The sequence below is a fragment of the Phacochoerus africanus genome, chromosome 14 (assembly GCF_016906955.1).
Source record: "Phacochoerus africanus isolate WHEZ1 chromosome 14, ROS_Pafr_v1, whole genome shotgun sequence".
In the NCBI taxonomy this organism is placed as follows: domain Eukaryota; kingdom Metazoa; phylum Chordata; class Mammalia; order Artiodactyla; family Suidae; genus Phacochoerus; species Phacochoerus africanus.
The window spans coordinates 13517813-13542210 of record NC_062557.1 but is presented as its reverse complement, the minus strand read 5'-3'; the positions used below and the strand labels follow the sequence as shown (position 1 = coordinate 13542210).

The 24398-nt window shown below is 38.6% G+C and overlaps 1 protein-coding gene across 5 annotated transcripts in view; it reads left to right on the top strand.

The window, feature by feature from the left end:
• Positions 1-24398, top strand: part of HELZ (helicase with zinc finger) — a 160226-nt gene that overhangs the window by 78535 nt on the left and 57293 nt on the right. For all 5 annotated transcript variants that reach the window (XM_047759040.1, XM_047759041.1, XM_047759043.1 and 2 more), the window contains 6 exons: positions 5211-5389; positions 8088-8206; positions 9865-10010; positions 11553-11700; positions 15478-15661; positions 17451-17679. In XM_047759040.1, the coding sequence (XP_047614996.1) occupies positions 5211-5389; positions 8088-8206; positions 9865-10010; positions 11553-11700; positions 15478-15661; positions 17451-17679 (1005 nt within the window). The remainder of the gene's footprint in view (positions 1-5210; positions 5390-8087; positions 8207-9864; positions 10011-11552; positions 11701-15477; positions 15662-17450; positions 17680-24398) is intronic.

Genomic DNA, 24398 nt, shown 5'->3' with positions numbered 1-24398 from the left:
TTGTAGTGATCCAAATACCAAAACTTGCCCTCTAGCCGAAAATCTCATCTCTTCCCCAAGTCTCAAGAGTGGTTCAGTTGAAGGTGGAAAAATATTTAAATTTATGTAAGGACAAAGTTGATGTTATTTCGTTTAGTAAATGGAATAATATAAGAGAAGGCTTGGGTATACCGAATGTTACCTTTATGTGGCTGTGTGTTTTCACCATAGTGCTTCTGTTCAGGAAAGATGTTATCTTGTGAATGTGTTTCCTAGGAGGATTAATACATTGGAATGTTAGGATTTATTAGTACCATCTCTTATTATAGTAACTCAAATTAATTTATAATTTTCCTAATGGGCAGCAAATATGAGAGGTATGGGAGATGGAATAGAGAAAATTAGAATGGTTGAGCCCTCTGGGGAGATCAGCTTTATTTGAATTCTCCCAGATTGCAAGGCAGAGAACACAAGAGGGCACTAAGTGTCCACATATGACCTTGAAGATTTCTTGTCTCTGGCGTTAGAGTGGCGACAGCACTGCAGTTTAGAGTGGGCCCTAGTAAATGTGATAAAGTATGAAAATAGTCATAAACACTAATAGTTAAAACAGTAAATATGTTTAAATATGCATACTTATGGTTAAAATGTATGAAATTCTATTTGTTCATTGCCAGAAGTTGAACTTAAATGGTTTGAAGATGGAGGTTTCAAAATTCATTTTATTTTTTAAAATTTAATTTAATTTATTTTCTATATAGTGATTTTAATTTTTTTCCATTATGGCTGGTTTACAGTGTTCCATCAATTTTCTACTGTACAGCATGGTGACCCAGTTACACATACATGTATGCATTCTTTTTTCTCACATTATCAGGCTCCATCATAAGTGACCAGATATAGTTCCCAGTGCTACACAGCAGGATCTCATTGCTAATCCATTCCAAAGGCAATAGTCTGCATCTATTAACCCCAAGCACCCCATCCATCCTCAAATTCCTTTTAGATTGCGTTTAGTTTCAGTTTTTACTTCTTACTTTATTAGAATTAGAAGATTTTAAAGTGGGATAGAGAGGAAAACATAGTTTCTTTCTGTGTATGGTTCTGAAGATAGCTATCTGCTTCTGGCCAAGTTACCACTTAGTAGATAAAGGTTATCTATGGAGGAAGTGTGCATTTACTGTTTTCGAGGCAAATAGAAGGTATATGTTGTTTCATATAGATCTTTGAAGAAATAGATCAGGTCTTGTCATGTGGTATTGTTAAATAACAGTATTGGGGAAGTGTAGATTGCATATGAATTCAGTACAGGAATACAATTTCAGCTGATTAAAATGATAATCAGACAATCTCTTTTAAATTTCATTATAATTCTTGTGGGGTATGTGGATGGTTAGTTTCTAGAAATATATAAATTACATAGTTGGTGCCACATTTTTTACTATGAGCTTGAAAGCATCAATTCTTCAATACTGAAAAATGTTGTTGGGTGTGTTTTAAATAATCTTATAGACAGCATCTACCTTAAATGTTGCACAAATGAAAAGCACTGAGAAAATATTTGAATCTTTTTGAAGTCAGCACTAGACTTTTATATTTTTAAGGAAATAGGCCTAATGATCAAATTTTGTATTCTTACTAGTTTCAACTTTAGGTAGCTCCCAAGGTAACTATAAAAAAAGTCGGTAGTGACACTTAGAATTTCAGTTTCTGTTTTTTTCTTTGAGGAAGAAGCAGTGCCTAGAGTTAGATTTGATGAGTAATTTGAAAAACCACTTTTTCAATTTCATAATGAAATGTTCATTTAAGAAAATATAGCACATATAGAAAAACATGAAGAAAATAAAAATTATCTGTCCTTTTTACCAGAGATAAATATTACTAATATTTTGGCATTTGATTTCTAGTAATTTATATGCTTACATGCATATACTTTATATTAATGGAATCATAATTTGAAAATGATTTTTCAGATAATTTGTAAAATGACAGTTTTCGTATATTTAAAGGTAAATTCTGCTTTGCTGATCTGATTAAACTTTTTTTTTATTGAAACCTAAAACATGTTTAAGATTTTTACATCTTTTAGAAGTGATATTGGTTACTTTCACAGTCCTTCCTATCATACATTTCTTTACTTTCCTCTATTACAGTTTATAAATTAGGAATGTTTATTAGATGCTGTTCTTGGTTTTTTTTTTTTTTTTTTTTTTTTGTCTTTTTGCTATTTCTTTGGGCTGCTCCCACGGCATATGGAGGTTCCCAGGCTAGGGGTCGAATCAGAGCTGTAGCCGCTGGCCTACGCCAGAGCCGCAGCAACGCGGATCCGAGCCGCGTCTGCAACCTGCACCACAGCTCACGGCAACGCGGGATCGTTAACCCATTGAGCAAGGGCAGGGACCGAACCCGCAACCTCATGGTTCCTAGTCGGATTCGTTAACCACTGCGCCACGACGGGAACTCCTGTTCTTGTTTTGTTTTGCTTTGCTTAAAAAAAGACAATAATTAGTATTAATTGTTTCATGGAGGGTTAGAACACATTTTAGAAGATTATAAGATTAGTGTTTGTATTTTACATTTGAACTGCCTTTGAAGCATTCTAGAGGAAACAGATATCAAATAGTTGACTTGTGGAGTTCCCATTGTGGTTCATGGAGATGTCGTCTCCATGAGGATGGATGTGGGTTCGATCCCTGGCTTCACTCAGTGGGTTAAGGATCCTGCGTTGCTGTGAGCTGTGTCATGGGTCACAGACATGGCTCAGATCCAGTGTTGCTGTGGCTGTGGCTGTGGCATAGGCCGGCAGCTGCAGCTCCAATTTGACCCCTAGCCTGGAACTTCTATATGCTGCAGGTGTGGCCATAAAAAGAAAAGAAAAATAAATGGATATGCATCCTGGAGCTCAGAGATGAGGTCTTGGCTGCAGAGAGAAAAATGTGTGAGTCATGTGGGCACTGATGATAACTGAAGCCATGGGGCTGGGATGAGATTGTCAGGTGAGAGAACAGAGCTTGAGGAGAGCACTGAAGACTAAGCCTTGGGAAACCCTGGCCTGGAGAGGTGGATGGAAAGCAAAAGGAGGCTGAGTCAGGGCAGCTGAGGGAAGAGAGTGTTTCAAGGAGGGAGCAACCACAGGATTGGCTACTGCTAAGTAACTTGATATATCCGGAAAATGTCCAGATGGTTTAGTGACATGAAGTTTGTGTCCTTTGATTGGACTGCCCCCCGCCCCCCCAGTCTCCTAAGTTCTTTCCTGTTTCATTGACTGCTGCTTCCCAGTCTTGTTCTTGTGTCCCTCTTCTTGTCCCAGCCTCTACATGGTGAAGTGGTTCTTCCAACTAGTTTCTTTTTTATCTATGCTTACTCTCCAGGTGAACTTGTCTAGTCTGAAAACTGAAGTATTTTCTCAATTGTATATTTCTTGTCCAGACATTCCTCTGAACTCCACACTTGCGTCTTCCCCTGCTTACTGGATGTCTCTACTTGGACATCCACCACTGTATATGTCCAAAACGGAATTCTTAAGTCTCATCCCAAATCCATTCCTCCCTTTCACCACCAGTGCCATTCATCCAGTTTCAAAGCTGTGGAATCATCCTTTCTTTTAAATTCCACATCTAGTTTATTAGGAAATCCTGTCAGCATTATTCTCAAAAAGTACGATGAGCTTTTCATGTCTCTACTGTTAGCACCCTAGTCTAAGCTGACATTTTTTTCTTGTCCAGATCCTTACAACAGTCTCCTAACTGGTCTCTCTGCTGTTTTCCACTGCTCTTGTCTCTCTCTCCCAGTCGTAGTGTGTGGAAGCAGCTTGTAGTGGTTTGTGAGAGCCAATCATGTGCCTGTCTTTCCAAGTTCATGCTCAGTTACATCATGCTGGTAGCTTGAAATTGGCCGTGGTAGAAGGTTTTATACTACAGAAACCAGCAAACACTACAGATCAGGTCATCCCCTCTGCCCCTAAAGCTGGTTGTTCAACATTTACCAGCACATCACTGTCCAACCTTCTCCCTCCCTCCAAAACTATGTATTCTGTCCAAAGAAACAGAGGGGTCCTTTACCAGTGTAAGTCATGTCACACGACATGTGCCTGGTTACAATTCTCTGATAGCTTTCCGTTAAAATCGGAGTAAATCCAAAGTCTTTTTTAAATTTTTAATGATTTTTATTGTTTACATTATAGCTGGTTCACAGTGTTCTGTCAATTTTCTGCTGTACAGCAAAGTGACCCAGTCGCAAATGCATATACACATTCTTTTTCTCACGTTATCCTCCGTCATGCTCCATCACAAGTGACTGGATGTAGTTCCCAGTGCTATACAGCAGGATCTAATTGCTTATCCATTCCAAAGGCAGTAGTTTGCATCTATGTTAACCTCAGATTTCCAGTCCATCCCACTCCCTCTCCTTCCTGTCCGGCAACCACAAGTCTGTTCTCCAGGTTCATGAGTTTCTTTTCTGCAGAAAGGTTCATTTGTGCTTTATATTCAAAGTCTTTATGAAAGCTTGCAAGCCGTGAGCTTTGCCTCTGTGCCGGACCATAGTAGATACCCAGTAGATCTTTGTGATGTGGGTGGATTAGAGATAGGGAGGTGGGTGGATGGCTGGATGAATTATCTCTGGACCATCCTAGTTATCTGTTGCATGAGGCTCATTAATATTTTTCTTTTGCAATTAATGGAAGAGTTCCTCTTTCTTAAGATTTTCTGATTGTCCAAAATTTAAATTTACTTTTATATTTCCAGAACTTTAGGTAGAGGTCTATTTAAATATAGGTATAAGAATGTATTCTGATGTGAAATGCAGTTACTTTTAAATTGCTTTTGTAAGTATGCAATTCACTATTTTCTTATTAGCATAGATAATGAAAATACAAGTTAAGTTTATTTTTGTAAGAATAGTCTAGAAAAAAAGTAAGTCCCAAATGGGAATGTTTTGAATTAAAAAAAACCTATTCTTATGAAGCTCTTTGTGTGTCCTTCTGTTGTAAGATTAATCTGAATGCTTAAGAATAATTAGATATTTATCTTATTATAATGTATATACTTTCTGCTTGATTCTTTTTTTGGTAGAAGTCAAAGCTATATGTTAAATTCTAATCCAGTAGAGTGTTAATGTTTATCAGATTTGTTAATTTCCAGATATTGTAGTCTTAAAATCATGATGTCAATATTTGGTAATCAGATAATGGTAAGATGTTTATAAATAGGAAATATTATCTTCTTTTATAGGGTATATTTCAGAAATCGCTGGGTAAAGACTGTCCACCCAGTCGTGCATCAGTACTGTTTGATCTCAAGCGCACATTCCACCTTTCAGATGCCACAGAAAGAAGATATTCTTAAACACCGAGTGGTTGTTGTTACATTGAATACTTCTCAGTACCTCTGTCAGTTGGACCTTGAACCTGGTATGCTGACCCAAGACACAGATAGGGTATCTGAATGCATAGGGCTTCTGCATTCAGTTTAGACCAGGGGTGGCCTATGGGCCATATCTGGTCTACTGTCTGCTTTTATCAATAAAGTTTTATCGGATGGAACACTATCATGCCCATTTATTTACCTATATTTTCTATAGATGCTTTTGTGCCATGGCAGCTGACTGAGTAGTTGCAACAGAGATTGTATGGCCAAAAAACCTAAAATAAATATTGTTCACCCTTCCCGCACACACGAAATTGTCAACCCCTAGTTTAGACAGTCTAGTGATTGCTGTTGTGTTTGTTTTCTGGTTGATCAGATGGTATTTACTTACTATTGATCATGTGAAAAATTCATGTTTGGACACTATAAGTTTTTTTTTTTTTTTACAATTTTCTCATGTTTAAAAATAGTTTTGCATTAATATAGTGTAGAGACAACAATTATGACAGGTTTTTTAAATGACATACTATTATGATTTTTATATTTAAGTTCAGGAACTATGTAAAATCAAACTAATACGCCAAGTACAGCCTATAGGGTGACAAGAAGTTCTGATAATATGGCAGAATTTAACCATCAAACTGTGGTATCACTTTAAGGTAGTTGCTTTGGAAGAACATTCACTTATTACTGCTGTATTATAATTGTTACATTGCTTAGCATTTTTTTGCTCTTTCCTTTTGGAATTGCTTTCAGAGTCAGTGACAAATTCTTTTAAATCCCTGGAACGCAGAGCCAGTTCTTTTCACCTTGCATTGCTGGCACTTGGCCCAGGGTATAGACACCTGGAGGCCCTTGATAAACCTCTCTTTATGTTAAATGAATGAACGGTGGCCAAACTTCTTTTTTTGAGCATAGATTTGATTTTGGAAAAAGCTTCAAAATCTGAGACATGTGTGATGAATAAGGTAGGTGATCAAACCTAGCCATTGGGGTTAAAAAAAAAAAAGGAAAGTGAGACATGCCTCTCATGTAATGAGACTTGTGTGTGCAGCTCATGGCTAGCTGATGAGGGCAGTTACAAAAGCAGAGTTTCAAAAATGTTTTGAACAATGAGGGCATCGTTGGAATGAGTTACATTTTTTTCTCAACTGACTTTGAATGGAACAGCATTATTTGAAATTAAATTTTGGTACATTTATTTTAAATTAGTCTTACTACTTTATGATTATACTCTATACATAAATTATACACCCAAATCTCATAAACAGTATATTTTTGTGAGGGTGAGTTAAAGAATGGCTTTGAAGAGCAAGAGTGAGTGTAGAAGAATACTTATTAGAAGTCAGCTGTCTGCTTTTTTCTGGACATTGTTTATACTTTATTTAATTCTCATATCAACTCTGTGGAGTGTTAATTTACAGGTAGGACAACCAAAGCTCAGGATAAATCAGTTTGACTAATTCAAGTTACTTTTACTAGCTTATACAATAGTACAATAGTTTCATGATTTATTCAGTTCATGATTCAAGCCTAGCTCTATTTAATTAAAATGTTACCTAATGAAAACAGATTTTCTTTCACTAGTCTCGTGTTTTCCAATTTGATCCTACATTTATAGTCATCTTCCTTAATTAGTCTTGTAAGACAAAAACCACAAATTCTTCTCAACAGGGAGAAAAATACAGATGTCCAAATCATGCTTGGGCCGCTGTCATTAAATAGACAACATTTACTGATACCTCTGTTGTCCTTGGGCCAACTCACAGGAGGCTAATTAATCCAGAGAGTTTTATAACTTGCCCTTCTGTTGAGAAGCCACTGTGTTCTTTGCTGTGCGAATGAAAAGAGGCCCCCTTTTCTCTACGGCAGTGACTTGGCAGTAGCGGACGTTTACTTCTTCACATTGAGGCAGCGAGGAGATTTTTGCTTCTTTCCCCTCTTTTAGGGGCAAAGATGTTTTTCCTCCGTTCTGTACAAAGATTCTTTATGCCTACTGTGTAGGTGTTTGTCTCTGAGGGTATTTGCTGATGTCCATTTTTGATATTTGTGGTGTCAATTTTTTTTTTTTTTTGCAGACCGGTGCTGTTTTTTCAGCCAGGATAGGGTCTTAGACCAAAAAATTAGGTATAATCTGTCTATGCGCGTGCACGCACACACACACACACACACACACACACAGATAGACAGACACACACACACAAAAGAAACCTAGACAATTAAAATGGTGAATTTGCTAATGGATAACCTTCGTTTTTGGTCAAAGTTGGATTATAGCTTTCTCTTTATATTAGATTTTGGGTAGGATTTTCTTTATTTTTAATGCCTAGTATGTATGTTTTGGCTAAAGTTACTTATAAACTACCATTGTTTTATTCTTGGTGTTTTTAGCAAATAGATAGTGAAAGGACTTTGAGCCTGTCACTGTTTTGTTGCCAGCTTTTCTTTCTTTGTGGTGAAAAACTACTGTCTTTTTTATATGTACTGATTTTAACTATTAGTCTCATGGCCCTTAGCGCCAGATGCCATTTCCATATCTATTATTGAGTGAAATAGTTATTTCTTTCAACTTCTGTGTTTTGAGTAGACTATTTTCTAATTTAAGGATTGGCATTAAAAGTACTCACAGCTCTTAAATTAGCACACTAAACTCTTTCCTTAACAGAAAAGAAAAAATACTGCTTGCTCCTCCCTCTATCACTGTTATAATACATTTTACTATGTTTATACTGTACTTTGTAGGGTTTTTTACACACATTCTGTTAGATGAGGCTGCCCAGGCCATGGAGTGTGAAACCATTATGCCTCTAGCATTAGCAACTAAAAACACTCGGATTGTCCTGGCTGGTGACCACATGCAGGTAGGTGCCCTCTGAGTCATCCTGTTGAAAGAAACTGATATTTGATATTTACTATTTTGTCTTCTAAAACGTCCTATGAAATTGTACCGTGTATCCCATTTAAGTACTTTAAATATTTCTGTACTAATAGTGAAAAATGGTATATATATATTTTTTTTGGCTTTTTGGGGCTGCACTTGCAGCACATGGAGGTTCCCAGGCTAGGGTCCAATGGAAGCTATAGCCGCCGGCCTACCCCACAGCCACAGCTACACAGGATCCGAGCTGGCCTACACCACAGCTCATGGCAACGCTGGATCCTTAACTCACTGAGCAAGGCCAGGGATCGAACCTGCGTCCTCACGGTTGCCGGTCAGATTTATTAACCACTGAACCTCGATGGGAACTCCAAATGTTGGTATTTCTGAAGGAAAATTGCTATCCCACCACTTTTGTTCCTTCTTTGGATAGAGGATGGAGTGAATGAGTTCATCGGTGTTATAATTTTCATGTGTCTTAATTTGAAGTTCAATTCTCTATAGTATCAATACTTTATTTTTACTTTTCTTTACCAAATTTAAATTATCCTTCTTATGATTCCCTAGTTCCTCTCCTCAACATTTGTTTTTCCAAAGGGTTCCTTTTTTACTATCATAAGGAACAAAGCACTTAATTAAAAATAATAGTCAAAATCTCAAAGAGCATGTCTGATCTTAATACCTAGAAAGAGAATTGCAGTTTTTCTATTAAACTATCAGTTTTACAGAGTTGCAATTTGAGGTTCTTTCTGTTTTGTCACAGTTAAGATTGCACCTATATGATAGTTGCAGCTGTAGCTATCCAAATACCCAGGAAAGAGTTGAATATAAAGGAACAAATTTTGTTTTTATTTCTTTGCCAGAAGTAGTTTAATTTTGTTCTTTGTGTCAAGTTATAATCAGAATGGCTCCTTATACTTTAAGAGATAAATATGGCTTTTTTGCTGTTTATTGAAAAACTTTTTTAAGTCATAGGCTGTATATCCTGCCAGCTTACCATTTTATTTTATTATTTGTTTATTTGTTTATTTAATTTTTTTTTAGGGCCGCACTGGTGGCTTTTGTAAGTTGCCAGGCTAGGGGTCAAATTGGAGCTGCAGCTGCCAGCCTATGTCACAGCCACAGCAATGCCAGATCTGAGTGGAAACTGCTATCTACACCGCAGCCCACGGCAACACTGGATCCTTAATCCACTGGGTAGGCACAGGGATTGAACCCGTGTCCTCATGGATACTAGTTATGTTCATTACCACTGAGCCACAGTGGGAACTCCAAGCTTACTATTTTAAATAATTGATTAATTTTAGTGAAATGGTTGATTGACTTCCTCAATGATGCAGTGGATTGCATCCACAAAATTACTGATAGTAGTGATTTATTATGTTGGAGGAGCCCTTTATTAACTTATGTGTAGAAACTCTAGGTTAGTTTAATATACTGAAATGAAAAGTTAGAATACAGCCTATTCTTTATAGTAGTAAAATTGTTCTTAGAAAATATTTTTGACTTCTTCTAGCATTTAGCATGTTGAGGTTTAGTGCATCAGAAATTATAGCATGGTGGATTTTTTTTGTAAGTATGTTAAAAAAAATACTGTTTGTGTATTTAGTTAAATTTTCTCTGTATGTTTATCTGTTACAGCTCAGTCCTTTTGTTTACAGCGAGTTTGCCAGGGAGAGAAACCTTCATGTTTCATTACTTGATCGACTCTATGAGCATTACCCTGCCGAGTTTCCTTGTAGGATCCTCCTGTGTGAGAACTACCGCTCGCATGAAGCTATCATCAAGTAGGTGTGACTAGCCCCCTCTGTCACACTTCCTGTGGTCTGGTGGGAGGGAACTGGAAACTGTTCCCAGGGACAGGTTATTTCCAGCAGAGTTATACGGTTGTCCCTAGTGTTGCAACTTATGTTTAATTTTATGTCTGTAAAGAACACTTCAAAGTCAGAGCTATAATTTTTCACAATAGGGCAGTTCTAGAAATGAAAACTTTAGGTTCTACTAGCGATAACATTTTTCTGCGACTAAATATATAGTATATGTCATATGTATGTAAAACTACGTGATGTAATAGATACATTGAAAAACTACATAATGGTCTATGTATATGTGTCTGGCTATGTTATATGAGGAATCTGTTTCATAAGAAGAGAAGCATGGGAGGGAAGAAAGAAGGAAAACCATGAAATTCAGTACTAATGTTCTTTTAAGGGTTTTATTAAATGTGGCATGCCTCTGTAAACGTAAAAAGAGCCTAAGTGAGAATTCATTGAGTAGCCACAAACAACATGCCCTTGGAGCTGGCATCTAGACCAAGAAACAGAATGTTACCAGCCCTCTGGAAAGCTTTGTAGTCACTACCACCACCAAAAACTGAAGATTTTTAGAAGTTTAGTATAATTTAATAATACTGATTATGGCAGCCATGTGAAAATCTTTTTTAGTTTTTTTCTCTCTCTCTCTTTTTTTTTTGTCTTCTTAGGGCTGCACCGGCAGCATATGCAGATTCCTAGGCTAGGGGTCGAATCAGAGCTGTAGTTGCCAGCCTACGCCACAGCAACATGGGATCCAAGCCGCGTCTGCGACCATCACCGCAGCTCACGGCAATGCCGGATCCTTAAGCCACTGAGCAAGGCCAGGGATCGAACCTGCATCCTTATAGATACTGGTCAGGTTCATTTCCGCTGAGCCACGATGGGAACTCCTATTTTTAGGTTTTTCTGAAAGCGATAGGGTAGATATAAGAATAAATTTAGATTTAACTATGGCTTTTATCAGTATCTCAAAATGTGATTCCTTTTTTATATTGCCAGTCATTTGCTGCAGTCAGTGATGAATCAAGTACTACATAATATCTTCATTAGTAAAGAGTGTTCATTTTACAGTTGAAGACTCCAATGTCCTTCATTTGTGTGTGTTGTTTCAGTGTCTGTAGATCTTTGTGTTTTCATGCGTAAGTATATGATCCACATGAGTAAAAATGTGCATTTAAAAATTTTTAGTGTAGAAAACATATTAGTTAGCAAATTTCCTCATAGTGCAAGATTCTCATCTAGTATTGAACTGTCGTCATTTCTTCCTTTTCTTTCTATATTCTGGCTTCATGCCTTCCTCAGATCAATCCATTTTAGCAGTGACATACTCGGAGTTTTTATTGCTGTGGTTAATTTTGGAGACGATCTTGGAGTCATAGGTATTAGATGTTTGGATTAAAATTAATCATGGGCATAAAGCAACATTAGAGTTGACAGGTAATTTTTTTTCTTATGGGTAAAATTAATTTTGATGATAGATTACTCTGTATTTATTATTTTGGTCTTTTTCTGCAGTTACACCTCTGAACTCTTCTATGAGGGCAAACTGATGGCCAGTGGAAAGCAGCCAGCACACAAGGATTTCTACCCCCTCACTTTCTTTACAGCACGGGGGGAAGATGTACAGGAAAAAAATAGCACAGCTTTTTATAATAATGCAGAGGTATCTTAGTTTTCTTTGTAAATTGTTAACATTTTTAGTCACATAGTCTGGTCTTGTTTAGCATTTATTTAAAATTTGGGGTGATGTTTTATTGTGTTGACTTCATGTACATAAAAGTAGCATGAAACTATTCTTTCTTATATAACGATTTGTTAAGATGTATCTCCTGTGGGAAACAAAAACTTAGGTTTACATTTTGTCTTATGCTAGAATATGTAACTTCATTTAAAAGAAAAGACGATGTGTTTTTTAAAATCGTTTATTATTGTCACCCATTTAAAATGGACTGTGATCCCATTTTATAGTGCACACTCAAATGAGGTCTCATTTAAAATGAGTAAGACTTGAATCCCAGAGTCCTGTGCTCCAGAGAGATCACACAGACCCAGATGGCGGTGTTGCTAACCCGTCATGTACTGCAGCTTGTAAGAGTCTCTTACAGTTTCTAGGGTCAGAGAGAACGTGGGTAGTATGAGGGGTCAAAACCTGTGACATCTTTAGGGGCCAGCAGACCAGAGACCCTGAGCTTAGGCTCTGGCCATCCCAAGGGGTGTGGAGTTGAGGCAGCCCAGGGGAGGGGCGTGCAGGTAGGTGATTACGGGAATGGTTCTTGATCTGTCATCTCCATCTCCTTTTCCTCCCTTGAGTCCCATGCTTTACTCATTTTATTTACAAAGAAATGGCTTTTATTCTATAATAGTAATTCATCTTTCCTTTAAACAATTGATCAGAGACTGTAGTAAGAAGTCAGTACAAGAAAATCGACAGGACTCACTTGACAAAATCCTAGCCAAAAGCAAAGAAACCTGACGTTTTTGTTAGTTATGCCAATTTATTTTAGGAAAAAGTATACTTTTCTTTACATGTTTGAAATATTGACAAATAGCTCTAGAATTTCCTTTATTACTTTTTGCACTCAGGTTGGAAACCGCTGGATGGAAAATCAGTTAAGAGGAAAAGGAAAATAAATATACTGTTTCACTGTCTCTTGTAATTAACCACATAATTACCTTTAGTAGTATGCTTTGTGTCTCTGGTATCTCTTGCTTTGAGCCTGAAGAACTTCTTTTAGTGTTTCTTTCAGGGCAGGTTTGCTAGTAAGGAATTCTTTCAGTTGTTGTTTATCTGGGATTATCTTTATTTTGCCTTCAGTTTTGAAAAGTAGCTTTGCTGGGTATTAGATGATTATTTGAGTTACTTCTTTCAGCGCATTGAAATATGCTTTCCTACTGCTTTATTGCCTTCATTGTTTCTGATAAGAAAGAAGTCATCTATTAATCTTATTGGAATTCTTTGTTAAGTGGTGAGTTGGCTTTTTTGTTGCTGTTTTCAAGATTTTATTTTTGTTTGTGACTTCCACCGTGTAGACTATGATGTGTCTGGATAAGAATCTCTTTGTACTTATCTTCCTTGAAGTTCACTGAACTTCATGTGCCGATTAAAATTTTTCATCAAACTTGGAAGATTTTTAGCCATTACTTTTTTGAATTTTTTTCTGCTCCTTTCTGTCTCTTTTGGTTCTCTCATTATATATATGTATGTTGGTAAGCTTAATGGTGTTCCTTGTTTCTCTGAGGCTTTGTTCATTTTTTTCCCTCTGTTCTTCAGATATCATGATCTCTATTTTTGTATATGTTGACTTGTTTTCTACCAGCTTAAATCTTTGGTTGTGGTCCTCTAGTGAATTTTTCATTCCGGTTATTTTACTTTTCATGCCTGGGTCATTAATTACTCCACAGCGTACCCCTCCTGAAGTTGGCCCTGTGGCAGGGGCAGAGGTTTACTGTGACCCCCTTATGGGCCGAACTTATGGAGGACTTGCTGCGGGAGGACAAGGCGCTCACTCTTCACTGGCCACCTCACCTTGTGGATGGAGCTCTGTGTGTGTTGGACATGTGTGTCCAATCCGTACTGCCATCCAGGGGCGACCATCCACCTGCTGTACCCCCCAGTGTGGATCTTCTGCAACCTAGAGCTGGGGCAGCTGGGGTCTGCCATTGTTCATTGGCTTGCTGCATCTACTTAGAAGGGGTCTTCTGTCTCAGGGAGCTGGGGAGATGGCAACTGTCACTTGGCTGCCAAGCCCAGTGGATCAGCTCTCCCATAATCTGTCCTGCTCAGGAAAAGGAGACTGCTCTATCCTCCCGCTGTTCCTCTTATAACTACCCAATTGCTGCTAGCTGCTCAGAGGCCTTCTGCAGCATGTTGCTGAGGGAAATGAGATCTCTGGTGTTCACCAGCTGCCCAAACCACCTGGAATAGCTCTTTCACCCCAGAGCTCTGGAGCAGATGGGAACTGTCCCGTGGCTGCTGAAACAGTCCTGTAAGACAGAGCTCTGGGGGAGTGGGTGCAGTCCCTAGCTTGAAGGCCCTGGCCTTCCACTCTTCTTACTGACTTTCTATGGATTTTTGTTGGATAAATGTTTCTCAGTTTCTTGTAAGCTCTTTGATCAATCTCCAGAGATTTTGAATGCTTGTCTGCTAATTTTTGATCAGCTTAATAGATGTCTGTCTGAGAGAGAGGTTTCCCCAAGCTCTTCATACCACCATTCCAAGCCTGTGTATTTCAACTCCAGTCTTATGCTGCCTGCCATGTAGTGTAGCAGAGGGAAGAAGTGCAGAAATAGCTACGTGTTGCTTAGTGGTAGGAATGGTGTGTGTGTGTGTGGGGGGGCAGCAGAAGTGTCTCCACAACCTTCATTTACCACCATATCTAACTAAATGGGTAGAGACAGCTTTCTCTTATTCTTTGTTGCAGGAAACTCACACCCACCTTTCTTGTTCCTTATAGTGAGGGCATCATGTTTTCCGTCCACTTGGCTCATTAGACTCTTTGACCAGGCTGTGAATTTGTTTCACTTGCTATTAATATCATTATAACAGTAGGGTGACTATAGTCTATGCCTCTGTCATTTGTTGAATTTGTATCTAGAAGTGGGACCTGCATCCTAGCCAGTGATCCTTCTTAAAAATTGTCAAATTTTGGGATAGTCACTATTATAAATTTAAGTAGTTATTGCTAACAAATAGTAAATTAATAGTGTATTTAAGCTACATTAAAAATTTATCTCCTTCTTCTCTGCCCTTGCACTCTTGCCTGACCCTCTATTGGGCTTGCCTTATTAGATGTGTTTTTGAGCTAGGAATCTCTTTTCTAAATATTTAGTAATCTCTTAGCGTAATGAAATGACTTGGGCAAATGCATACCACTAAAAGGCAGGGAATTCTGAAAGTCTCTCTCTCCATTCCAAATTTGTCCTAATCCCAGCTGTGTTTTGATGCCAGCCGTTGGCTGCTCTGTTTAGTTATATGAATGGGGGAGGGGGCAGTGGCAGACCTTGTACTGCCACGCTGACCCTAGGCATCTTTTAGTGGCTTGGTTAGTTTCACTGGCCTGATCCAGAGAGGGTGAACTGAGAAATACTGCGAATGTAGGGGACTTGCTTCCCTGTTTCACTAGATGGGGTTGCCGGTTTCATGCCCTTCTCTCTAAACAGGAACTTGAGTCCATTCCCATTTAAGAATGGAGACTAGGTGTCTCCGATTTTCGTGTTTTCACTGGGTGCATTATTGTAGATGTATATTCCTGGAAATGTAAATAAAACTTTTTGATTCTCCCTGTGTTCATATCAGCAAAGCATGATTCCTATTTAGAGGTATAAATTTGAAATGACATTTACTGAACTAGAATCCTTTGTAGAACTATCTCAGTTACCCTGTTCTTTTCTCCAAACATTCGTGTAGCTTTAATGTGTATATATGTACGTTTGTTTAAAGGTATTTGAAGTGGTGGAACGTGTGGAAGAGTTAAGACGGAAGTGGCCAGTAGCGTGGGGGAAGTTGGATGATGGCAGTATCGGTGTGGTGACTCCATATGCTGATCAAGTGTTCAGGATACGTGCCGAACTTCGAAAAAAGAGATTGTCTGATGTTAACGTAGAAAGGGTGCTAAATGTTCAAGGTAAATGTCAATTGAAGTGAATTATGCTATGCGGATGCTTAAATCTAAAAGTGTATGCGCATTTGATTTTTAGTTTCCAAGATTTCTTTTCTGGGTAAGCAGTTATGTGTTCATTTCATACCAAGTTCTTTAATGTCAAATTTGGCAATTAAAGGTCAAGTTCATTTACATGTTTATTAAATTTTTATATCCAAATAAAAGACATATGAGCAAATGGACTTCTTCAGTAACTGTAACTGGGTAAATATCTGTGTGCTGTACTTACAATCACAGTAGCACACCACACGTATTGTTATTATAATATATCCAGAACCAGTTTACTCATAAAGATTTTAAAGAATCTTGAACCTGTCAAACAAATTTTGTTTACACGTATTTTTAAAGGCTTGTTCTTTATCCACACTGTCTTAAGTGAACAGTTTCCAGCAGTTCCTAAATTTTCATGTAATCAGTTGCTATAAAATTTGTGCACTGAAGTAAGTGAAAAGTAACACTACGATGCGGGTACCAGAAAAGCCCAGTATAATCTTAGCTTTCCTGGTAATGCACAATAGTAAGAGTAATACACTTTCCAGATCATGAGGGAAAAAATAGCTCTACTATATACCATGTGTTCAGGTCACTCAGAATTTGGGTGTGCATTTTAGAAGGAGTATTACTAGTAAACCAGGAAGCATCCAAGGAAGACCTAGCACAGGTGTGGTCTGGACGCTGCCACATGGAGTCAGAAAGGGTTGAAAGAACTGGGATCGTTTGGTCTAGCAAAGAGAGGATGAAGAATTGGCGTTAAAACTGTCTTCAGGTATGTGGAGGCTTGTCATAGAATAAGGGAATAGGTGTGTTACTCTAAGAAAGAGCATGGGGAAAAGTGTTGCACAAACTAGACTCTGTAGGATTCCTTGTGGAGTCAGCTGGGTCTGCTTTGGTCAGTGAGAGGCTAGATGGCCCTGCTTCAGGGAGGGGTCCTTGTATTGAATGGCACCTTGGAATAGGTAATCACTGAGGTTTTTCCAGCAATAATATTAAGAATTTTCTATGGAAATTTACCATTTTAACCATTTTTATGTGTTCACAAAAATGCCACAGTTTGTGAGCATGAAGTACATCCATACTGTTGTGTAACCATCACTAGTGTTTTATCTCCAGAACTCTTTTCATCTTGTAAAGCTGAAATTCTCTCCCCATCAAACACTAACGCCTTATTCTGCCTCCCTCCTCCCCTCAGCCACTGGCAATCACCATTCTACTTTCTGTTTATGAATTTGATTATATACTTGAGACAAGTGGAATCACAGAGTATTGGTCCTTTTGTGACCGGCTTGTTTCACTTAGGGTAATGTCTTCAAGGTTCATCCGTGTTGTAGCAGGTGTCAGAATTCCTTCCTTTTTTAAGACTGAGTAACCTCCCGTTGTATGTACAGACCACATTTTGTTTATCTGCTCATCTGTTGCTGGACACTTGGGTTGGTTCCGCCTTTTGGCTGTTGGTGAATAATGCTATTGTGAACATGGGTGTGCAAATATCTGTTTGAGTCCTGCTTTCAGTTCTTTTGGGTGTACATCCAGAAGTAGAATTGCTGTATGATATGTCAATTGTATGCGTAATTTTTTGAGGAACTGCCGTATTATTTTCCAGAGCGTTTTGCATGCGTTTCCATCTGCACTGTGCAGGAGTTCCAGTTTCTTCACATCCTCATCGACCCTGTGTTTTACAACAGCATTTGAAAAAATGAAATGCTTTTATTATATCAGTGGTTCAAAATAACAGTTGTCTTTTTTTTTTTAATAGGAAAGCAATTCAGAGTTTTGTTTCTTAGCACAGTACGTACAAGGCATACTTGTAAACATAAACAGACACCAATTAAAAAGAAAGAGCAACTGCTGGAAGATTCCACAGAGGACTTAGATTATGGTTTTTTGTCTAACTACAAGCTTCTCAATACTGCCATCACAAGAGCACAATCCCTGGTCGCTGTGGTGGGTGATCCCATTGCTCTGTGCTCTATTGGAAGATGCAGGTAACTATGTGTCAGTGTTTGGGACATTAAAGGGGAAAATGTAGAGTAATTTGCGTCCCTGTGCATGTATTTATATGACCTCTTGGATAAGTTCAGTCTTACCTAATATCCAGTAGGAGCGCAAAAATACATTGCTTTGAGTCTATTCATTATAGACATAATTGCGTATTCATTCTGTTAGTCATCATTCTGCAGGTACTTCCTGAGGGCCTACTGTGTTCTAGGCACTCTTCTAGCCACTGAGGACACATCAGTGAACAAAGTAGACAGAAATCGCTGCCTTTGTGGGACATAACATTTTACTGGGGAGGAGAGGGGAAGTGACAGTAAAACAAAATGAAAACATTTTGTACTGCTTTACATGGCAAGTTCAATGGAAAAGAAATAGGACATTTATGGAGGGTTAGGAGTGATGGGTGGGGTGTGTGGGTGTGTGATTGCATGTGGTGTGGTCAGAGCAGGCCTCACGGAGAAGCTGACTTTGGAGGTAAGGGAATGAGCTGCACAGGTACTTGAGATGAAAGTCCTCCAGAAAGACGGAACAACCAGCACAGGGGTCCCGACCAGTGCAGTATGTCTGTGCATAATCTGATGGGGACTAAGTTTTATATCCATACTTTCCTCTTTTTTCCCTTCATCATTGTTTCCTTTTAATTTTCTCTCAAGGCTTCTCAATGTAAACGGTTCTTTGTATCTGGCTAATCCAGAGGATCTGAAAACCAGGAAAGTTAAGAGGGGTGGTTACTTTCCTTTGGAAGCCTTGTTAGTATTCCTTAGATTGAGGTCATAAGGAACATTAAAGTATCAACATAAACAATTTCTCTTTGTACAGTTATGATTTATACTCGTTAATAGGAGTTTTAACTCTATGAAGACAGAGGTGTAAGACTTGAGTTTGAAAAACTATGTTAACTCTAACAAAAGCATTGAATGGAATCTTTATGAGAAAGAAAGAAATATGCTAGGGATTATGTGAAATTTGATAAGTATTCTAATACCTGTCAAAGTTCAGAAAAATAGGAAGAGATGTGCATAGGCTCAAATAGGCCTCAGAGAATTCTTTCTTCTTGATACATTAGAATTAAAGCGGACAGAGTTGTTAGGAAGTGGGCTTTTTAAACCAAATTTTCTTTTGTGGTATAGATACAGCAGCATTTTATTGTCTGTTTGAAAAAGATACTCATTCTATGGGAAGGGAGATAATTTGGGACTTTTAAGAATAAGCTAAATGTTTTGGGTTGAAGACTCCAAAAGATGAGCATATACTTTATAGGGGAAACCCATTAACGAAGGAATCAAGTAAAACTGAATTTATGGTTACAGTATGAAAAAATAACCTTTCATTTTTAAGAAAAAAAAATTGAGTGGCCCATGATTTGTTTATATTTTGCTAAATAATTCTGTTGTAAAATATCTTTTTTTTTTCCTTTTTACAGCTGCACCTATCAGGTGTATGGAGGTTCCTGGGCCAAGGGTTGAATCAGAGCAGCAGCTGTGGCTTACGCCACGGCCACAGCAATATTGGATCTGAGCCACATCTGCGACCTACACTGCATTTTGTGGTAATGCTGGATCCTTAACCCACTGAATGAGGTCAGGAATCAAACCTGCATCCTCACAGAGACAATGTCGGGTCTGTAACCTGCTGAGCCACAATAGGAACTCCTAAAATATCTTTAATTTCGTATAAAAAAATAGATTTCCATTAGTTTTCGTAGACATTGATGACAAAAAGCTGTGGAAGAAAATATATTAATTCTGAGATATAAATGAATACAACTTTAGTATGTTAATTTGGCTTCTTTCCTGAGAATTTTATTTTAGTTACTTTTCTATTCATTGAAGATGTATTTGGTTAGGAGTTCCCATCATGGCTCAGTGGTTAACGAATCCAACTAGGAACCATGAGGTTGCGGGTTCAATCCCTGGCCCCACTCAGTGGGTTAAGGATCCGGCGTTGCCATGAGCTGTGGTATAGGTCACAGATGCGGCTCGGATCTCGAGTTGCTGTGGCTATGGTGCAGGCCCGGCTGGCGGCTACAGCTCTGACTAGACCCCTAGCCTGGGAACCTTCATATGCCTTGAGTGCGGCCCTAGAAAAGGCAAAGGAAAGAAAAAAAGAGAGAAAATGTATTTGGTTAGAATATTGCTGTGTATTTTACCTTTTTTGTTTATATTTATCATTTGCTAAGTGTGAGAACACATACAGTTTGATTATAATTTAATGGATTAAAACACATGTATAAAATAAGAGGACATATTAAAAACAACTAGAGACTGCTGGGAGAATAAATAGGTATAACAGTGGTCTTAAGTGACATTACTTTTGGTCTCTTTTTAAATAACTCCAAACATTTACCAACATGAATATTTTTTTAAAACCATTATCTCTTTCCATAGAGTCATGTTATACTGTGAATTTCATGCGATCAGCATTTTTCACCCCTTCTCTGACATAAGTTGTTATTTTCTCAGAGCAAATAGGTGAATAATTCTTCCTGAGGCCTTGCTGTCAGAATTATCCAGGGCTAATTTTTAACTTGAAGCCAGGTCTACTGGTTGCTTATTTCTTATTACTCCGCTGGAGTGTGTCAAAGACTGCAAATTAATTTATTATCTAAGTAAGATATTTTCAGAGAGGTCAATGTATTGTGTAGAGAGAGAAAATCGTGTGACCCATAGCTAAGTAGGAATGCCGATTATCTATGTTTAGACAACTTAATCAGCTCTAACCCAAGAGCTGGTAGTTGAGGCATATGGATATTTATGCTTTACTCTTTCCAGTTTCATTAGAAATTAAATTAATCTCATAGTACAGGTAAGCCTGGAGAACGTAATGTAATTCTTAGGCACTGTAACATTAAAGGAGTGAATTGCTTGTGGTTTGAGTCAGTCAGGATGTCTCCCTCCTACCTCATTTGACATTTATAAAAACCTCGTATGATATTTCCAAATATTCATCAAGTTTTCAAGGAATAATTACTGCGTATACTGTATCAGTTTAGAAGGCAACCAGTTATAATAATCCCTTTTGTTGTAAATTATTTTAAACAGAATTTTTTATTAACCCTAACTGAATGTAGGGAACTTGCCCTTCTCCCGCTTGCCAAACCAACAAATATTAATATATAGCCTGCTTTTTATGGACAACTTTCTCTATGCCCTGTGCTAGGTTAAGTGCTTTGCACACTGCCTCGTTCAATCATCCCAATAACCCTGCAATGTGGGTATTTTATTTGGATCTTAAATGGGCAGCCTGATGCAGAGAGTTTAAATTACTGCCCAAGACCACATAGCTATTAAGTGGCTCACTCAAACAGATGTCAGATTGATTTTAAAACCCAAGCTCTTCCCAGGAAGTGATGCATATGCATGGGTAAGTCTGCACTGAATGGGGAGAGGCAAAGAGAGGTGGGGCAGACACCTCTTCAAACCAGTGTGTTTGGAGAAGGTCTTCCTCCAAACCGAATTCCTTCACTAGCACATTCCATTTACCGCGTGCGATATAAACACGTCTCATGGGAAGAGAGGTGTGTGTGTGTGTGTGTGTGTGTGTGTGTGTGTGTGTGTGATGTGCACACAGCCCCTCTCTCTATGACCTAAGGACACCAAATGTGATCCTAGAAGCAAGGTTAACATAAAAATAAAACTAAACTTTGTGTTCTTGTGGTGATTAAAAGTAAGATTTTGTCCTCTGAAAGTAGTACTTACATTACAATGTAGTGACACACTTGGGTTCTCTAACCAGTGTTACCAGAGCAAAATGTTGACATAATATGTTAACATTTTAGGGATGGGCTGAGAATTGGTGATGCCTTTAAATAACCGTAGTGGTGAATTCTTTAGTCTGAGTGTGGTTGAAATTCTCGGGTAATCTTCCGTTATGTGTTCTGAAATGCCTCATGATGCCACGTGTAGTGTTTCCTTAAAGAACAGAGTTCAGGGACAATGTGAGAGCCTTTGAACGAGGTTTCACAAAGAGAGAAAAAAGGAATGTTTTTAGAATATTCTTTAAGAGTTTTTGAGGGAAAGAACACATTTTTCTGAAAGTTTAAAAGTGGGAAATAAAAGTCTCTTTAGTGATATGGTATAATGACATTGGTGCTGTTGGCGCCCTGTGTAACCCATGAGGAAGCTGAGGCATGGAGAGGTTAAATAACTTGCCCAAAGTTGCAGAGCTTCTGAACGACAGAGCCATGACTGGATCCCAGGCAGGCTAGTTCTAGAATCCATATGCTTGACCAGTTTGCTTTTTAGTGGGGCAATCAAAAGACAAGTAAGATTTACGATAGAAATTCCGCATTACTCTTGGAATTCATTTAACTTGATTATCTTATAGCAAGTGTTTAACGTTACTTCTGAAATGGCATCGTATAACTCGAAGGCTACTTCCTTGAGATCCCCGTGATCTTGTAGATGAAGTCTGTCACCAGGCTACCAGCTTCTTGTAACATATGAGGAAGTTTAAAGGTTCTGCTTAACTCGATGTCATTTTAGTGCAGTTGAAGTCAGTGAGGACAGTATAGGGACATGGTATGGGGTTTAAAAAGGAGCTTGAAAATAGAGCAAGTTCTGGCATTTTGGCTCTGTAAGCTGGAAATGAAATTGTGCCATAAGAAATGGATTATTAAAACCTGAACTAGGAATTCCCGTTGTGACTCAACAGAAACGAATCTGACTAGCATCCATGAGGACGCAGGTTCAATCCCTTGCCTCGCTCTGTGGGTTAAGGATCCAGCATTGCCGTGAGCTGTGGTGTAGGTCGCAGACATGGCTGGGATCTGGTGTTGCTGTAGCTGTGGTGTACACCACAGCTCACGGCAATGCTGGATCCTTAACGCACCGAGTGAAGTCAGGGGTCGAACCTGATCCTCATGGATACTAGTCAGATTCATTTCCTCTGAGTCATCTCGGGAACTCCTTAAACTCATCTTTAAAAAGTTAGAGGAGTTCCTGTCATGGCTCAGTGGTTAACGAATCCGACTAGGAACCATGAGGTTGCGGGTTCGGTCCCTGCCCTTGCTCAGGATCCGGCATTGCTGTGAGCTGTGGTGTAGGTTGCAGACGCGGCTCGGATTCCGCGTTGCTGTGGCTCTGGTGTAGGCTGGTGGCTACAGCTCCGATTCGACCCCTAGCCTGGGAACCTCCATATGCCGTGGGAGCGGCCCAAGAAATAGCAAAAAGACAAAAAAAAAAGTTAGAAAACATGGTAGAAAGCATATGTGAGAAAGAGATGGTTTGAAATTAAATACTGCAAAGTTGTATGGATATACTAATAACTCCATTCCCATTCACATGCAGTAACTTTTATAACATAAACCCTTTCATTTGTGCTTCTTAAAGTCATTTTGATTACCTGCTGTCCACCTAGACACAAGGGTACCAACTTGGGAAGAAACCATAGTACATAGTCCATATCTTTTACAGCATAATAAAACACTATTTGAACCTCATATTAAAGATAGGTATGCATATTTATTTATTTATTTGTTTTGTCTTTTTGTCTTTTTAGGGCTACACCTGCGGCATATGAAGGTTCCCAGGCTAGGGGTCCAATCAGAGCTACAGCTGCCGTCCTGCAACTACAGCCACAGCAAGGCCAGATCTGAGCCAAGTCTGCGACCTACACTGCAGCTCACGACAATGCCAGATCCTTAACCCACTGAGCGAGGCCAGGGATTGAACCCTCGTCTCGTTAACCACTGAGCCACAGTGGGAACTCCAGGTATGTTTATTTATAATAGTCATTTAAAATCTTAAAACTTTTTATATCTTGTCTCTTGTAACATGTACTTAATATTTTTAATATTTGGAGGTCAATTTTTAAAACTCAAGGGACAAAATATGCCGCTGGAACAATTTTGAGTGTATTTTTCTCCTTTAACATTTATTCATTTGATTAGGATATGATCATCTTTAAAATTAGCATTCCAACTTCCTGTATTTTTCATAATTTAACTCCTTTATTGTTATAAGCTGTGCTTGTGACAAGCATCAGTTAACTAAAAGAAAAATATAAGAGTAGCTAGTTACTTAAGTTCCTCATGAAAATTATCAACCTTGTGGCTCAGATTTATGTCTGAGTTGGCTTTTCTTTTTTTTTTTTTTTTTTTTTTTTTTGCCATTTCTTGGGCTGCTCCCGCGGCATATGGAGGCTCCCAGGCTAGGGGTCTAACCGGAGCTGTAGCCGCTGGCCTACGCCAGAGCCCCAGCAACGGGGATCCGAGCCGCGTCTGCAACCTACACCACAGCTCACGGCAACGCCAGATCCTTAACCCACTGAGCAAGGGCAGGGACGGAACCCGCAACCTCATGGTTCCTAGTCGGATTCGTTAACCACTGAGCCACAACGGGAACTCCTGAGTTGGCTTTTCTTAGTCATCCAGCACGAGGATACTTTGGCCCCACAATTCAAATTTATTGATAGGTATGTGTATAATGTCTGTGTATATAATGTGTAATATGTACCCATACAAATGTCTGTGTGAGTTTGCCCAGAAGTACACATCTTCCCCAACATGAGTTAGCAGTTTTGAAATCCTTTCTTGTGTGGATAACAAAACCAGATTAGTGTGCATAGCTGAGCACTGACCATGTTACTTTCATTGATCAGCCAGAATTAATTGAGAGCAGAAATTGACACAACACTGTAAATCAATTCTATTCTAATTAAAAAAAAAATTGAGAGCGTAATTTTTATGTTCCGAAGTGCTAGACAT